The 3,501-nt window shown below is 37.4% G+C and overlaps 1 protein-coding gene across 1 annotated transcript; it reads left to right on the top strand.

Moving 5' to 3' along the window:
* The first annotated feature begins 334 nt into the window (after positions 1 to 334).
* Positions 335 to 3,270, top strand: LOC129603809 (macrophage mannose receptor 1-like). The gene is made up of 5 exons (XM_055506956.1): positions 335 to 376; positions 794 to 838; positions 1,433 to 1,828; positions 1,997 to 2,326; positions 2,760 to 3,270. The coding sequence occupies exons 2-5, from the start codon at positions 805 to 807 to the stop codon at positions 3,110 to 3,112; spliced, it is 1,113 nt and encodes a 370-aa protein (XP_055362931.1). The 5' UTR covers positions 335 to 376; positions 794 to 804; the 3' UTR covers positions 3,113 to 3,270.
* Positions 3,271 to 3,501: the final 231 nt, after the last annotated feature.

Here is a 3,501-nt window from a genome sequence, read left to right on the forward strand (position 1 = left end):
AAAAAAAAACTCACTGTAAAAAAGTATAGAAAACCTTAATTGACCAAGGAGTGAAACTGTGCCACTGAGATGCTTGAGTCTTGCTCTTAGTCCACATATTTAGTTCTCCATATTTATCTGATCTGTTTTAAGTGACTCAGAACAACTGAAGCAAATCGCAAATCCCAGGTTTATTGTATGAGGCATTATATACTATGGACATGTCCCCTGTCATTCCATCATTGTCAGCTAAAGATAGACATCAGGAGCTCAGTATTTTAAGATTCAAATACTACTAGAGGAAGATAAAACACCCACTGTACTGTATATGACGAAGAGTAAACAGTGTTTTATTATTCTCAGTCTATGTGAGCTTATCAAGGAGGAACATCAGTGTGTGAGTTGAATATCTGTTATGTTGTGAATAAACTTTCTTTTACTTTATTTTAATACTGTTTTAAATCATGTTGTTAATTTACCTTTTTAATTTTTGGTATAAGACCAAAAAGTAAAAAACAAATAAAAATCTGTAGAAAGATTTGAAAACACTTGCTTTTATTTTGTAAATAATTTTTATTTAAAAATATTATTTATTAACCTAATTTATAGTTTATTGACACATACTGTATGAACACTGATAGTTTAATTAAACACAATTTCTGTTCAGTCTTAATATTGTTTGTTGAGAGACGTGTGCTTAGCTACTTTTCTTGTTGCTGTTGTTACTGTTTGTTGACTATAAACAGAATGTTCAATAATGATGCTGACTTTCTGTATAAGACTCACTCACATTAACTGCTGTATTTGGTTCCAGGCAGAGAAAAGATGCAGTGGACTCTGTTTCTAGTGGTTCTGATGGGTAAGTGAACGATCTGGTCACATCTGCAGATGATACTGATGCTGCCTAGAAACCACATGAAACTATGGAACTAAACAACAAAATATAATATTTTACTTCATTGAAGTAAAAAAACTAAACACTCAAAGTGTTAAATACAGTTTTTAAACATAATCAAACATAAATTGTAGCACTACAGAAAAACAGCTTTCTCAAAGAACCTACACTTATCATTAGCACAATGTAAAATGACATAGTGAATAACCAGCACCTGATTAAATTAGCAGCAAGGTCAAAGATCAGACAATGCTTCTAGAAACCACATAAAACTAAACAAACAAAAAAACGTTTTTAACCTTAATTTTTTAAATCTGTCTGTTATTGTAGTAAAAAAACAACAGTCAAAATCATGCGTGCTCTATGTCTTTAAAGGGAAAATAATTAAATGTTAAACACAATGCAGATGAATTTGAAGTCTAATAGTCCTCAGAACATAGCAAAATAATGTAGTTAATGAACAGCACAAGGTTAAATTAGCAGAAAGGTCTAAGTTTAGCTCAGTGTGATTTATGTGACACTGGTTTTAATCTGCTGCAGTGTTTCCTGTGTTCTCAGGTCAGTGCTCCTTTTCCACATGTTCCCTGTATCAGTACTACTTTATTAGAGAGAACAAGACCTGGGATGAAGCTCAGACGTACTGTAGAGAGACATATACAGACCTGGCCACAGTGTCTGACATGACAGACATGAGGAGACTCTGTAGCTCTACACAGAATCAGGATGAAGCCTGGATTGGTCTGCACAGCTACCCAGGAAGAGAGAACAGGAAGTGGCACTGGTCTCTGCCAGGACTGGAGTTTAATGACAGTGATACTAGATGGCAGAGTGGAGAACCCAATGATGCTGGACCAGGTGCACCACCAGAGTCACTTCAGAACTGTGTTACCATAAACAATCAATTATTGTATGATGACTGTTGTAAACAACTATTTTCATTTTTCTGCTTCAATGGTAAGAAAAATTCTTCATTTATTACAAAGTGTTTTCATTGCATAACGTCAAAGAAGACATTAAGCAAACAATATATGATTGAATACAACTGAATAACAAAATGCCAGTCACCTTTAATCACATTATTATGTTTTGTTTCTGTATTTCTAGCAACTTACTATTATCCAGGCACAAAACAATCCAACACATTTCATAATATTACAACACCAATGACTTGGCCTCAGGCTCAGAATCACTGCAGACATCATTACACAGATCTGGTCAGTGGACTGGACCAGTTGGATCACACTGTGGTGTCTGGGTCAAATGTGTGGATCGGTCTGTTCAGAGACACCTGGAGGTGGTCAGATGGGAGTAACTTCTCCTTCAGAAACTGGGAAAGTCTTGGAGATTTGGTTGATGGACAAAGTGACAAGACATGTGCTACTGTGTTAAACACAGCAGAAACATGGAGCTACGACTATTGTAATGAACGAAAACCCTTCTACTGCTACGAAGGTGAGGTCAATTAAAACATACTTTTCTTTTTGAGGAGAAACTGAAGCAGTCAACAAATATTGCACTTTGTTTTATTGATGTATTTTAACTTTAGGTTTGTGCTGAAAATGATTCAATTGACTTTTAAAAGTTGTCATGGAGGCCAAATGATTTAGATTAGTTGACTGTTACATGTACATGACTACATCACAGCACAATGTTCTACATGATTTATTTCTAAAATGTTTACACAATAAAATAACAAAAATAAATGTGTTATTTGTCAGTTTTGATTGTTTCAACAGTTCAGGTACAGTATCATCATATGCTGTTAAATAAGGGAAAACTGTTTTCTTTCATCAATAACTTCAATGTAAAGATAAAAATATTAAAATATGGCTTGAATGAGTAAGTCAATAAAATTTATTGAAATTCTGATGTTTGTTTCTGACAGATAATCTGATCCTGATAAATCAAAGTGTGACCTGGGTGGAGGCCTTGGAATACTGCAGAGAGAACCACCATGACTTGGTCTCCATCACTAATGCTAACGACCAGAGATGGGTCCAAGAGAGAATCAAGAACGCCTCAACTGACTTTGTGTGGCTGGGACTGAGATACACCTGCACTCTGGGTTTCTGGTTCTGGGTCAGTGATGAGGTGGTCGACTATCAGAACTATCAGAACTGGGCCTCAAATATAACAAGTGATGACTGTGACATGTCTGCAGCCATAAACACAGGAAACAATAAGTGGTTCAAAAAACCTGATAATGAGACATTTAATTTTTTCTGCACTAAGATTTAAACATTCATCCATCCATCCATCCATTTTCTGAACCGCTTACTCCCTAGTGCGGGGTCACGGGGGTGCTGGAGCCTATCCCAGCTGGCTATGGGCGAGAGGCAGGGTACACCCTGGACGGGTCGCCAGTCCATCGCAGGGCAACACATAGACACACAACCACTCACTCACACACTCACACCTACGGGCAATGGAGAGAAGCCAATCAACCTAATGCACGTCTTTGGACTGTGGGAGGAAGCCGGAGAACCCGGGGAGAACCCACGCAAACACAGGGAGAACGTGCAAACTCCACACAGAAAGGCAATCAAACCCAGAACCTTCTTGCTGTGAGGCGACAGTGCTACCCACCGCACCACCATGCCGCCCATTTAAACATTCACACACCTGAA

This window comes from Betta splendens, chromosome 2 (assembly GCF_900634795.4).
Source record: "Betta splendens chromosome 2, fBetSpl5.4, whole genome shotgun sequence".
NCBI lineage: Eukaryota > Metazoa > Chordata > Actinopteri > Anabantiformes > Osphronemidae > Betta > Betta splendens.

Bases quoted from the DNA above. Each gene is read 5' to 3' on its own strand.
- LOC129603809 (XM_055506956.1), top strand. From the start codon at position 805: ATGCAGTGGACTCTGTTTCTAGTGGTTCTGATGG. The intron at 839-1,432 runs GTAAGTGAACGA...CTGTGTTCTCAG, and splicing joins GTTTCTAGTGGTTCTGATGG to GTCAGTGCTCCTTTTCCACA. The intron at 2,327-2,759 runs GTGAGGTCAATT...TGTTTCTGACAG, and splicing joins ACCCTTCTACTGCTACGAAG to ATAATCTGATCCTGATAAAT.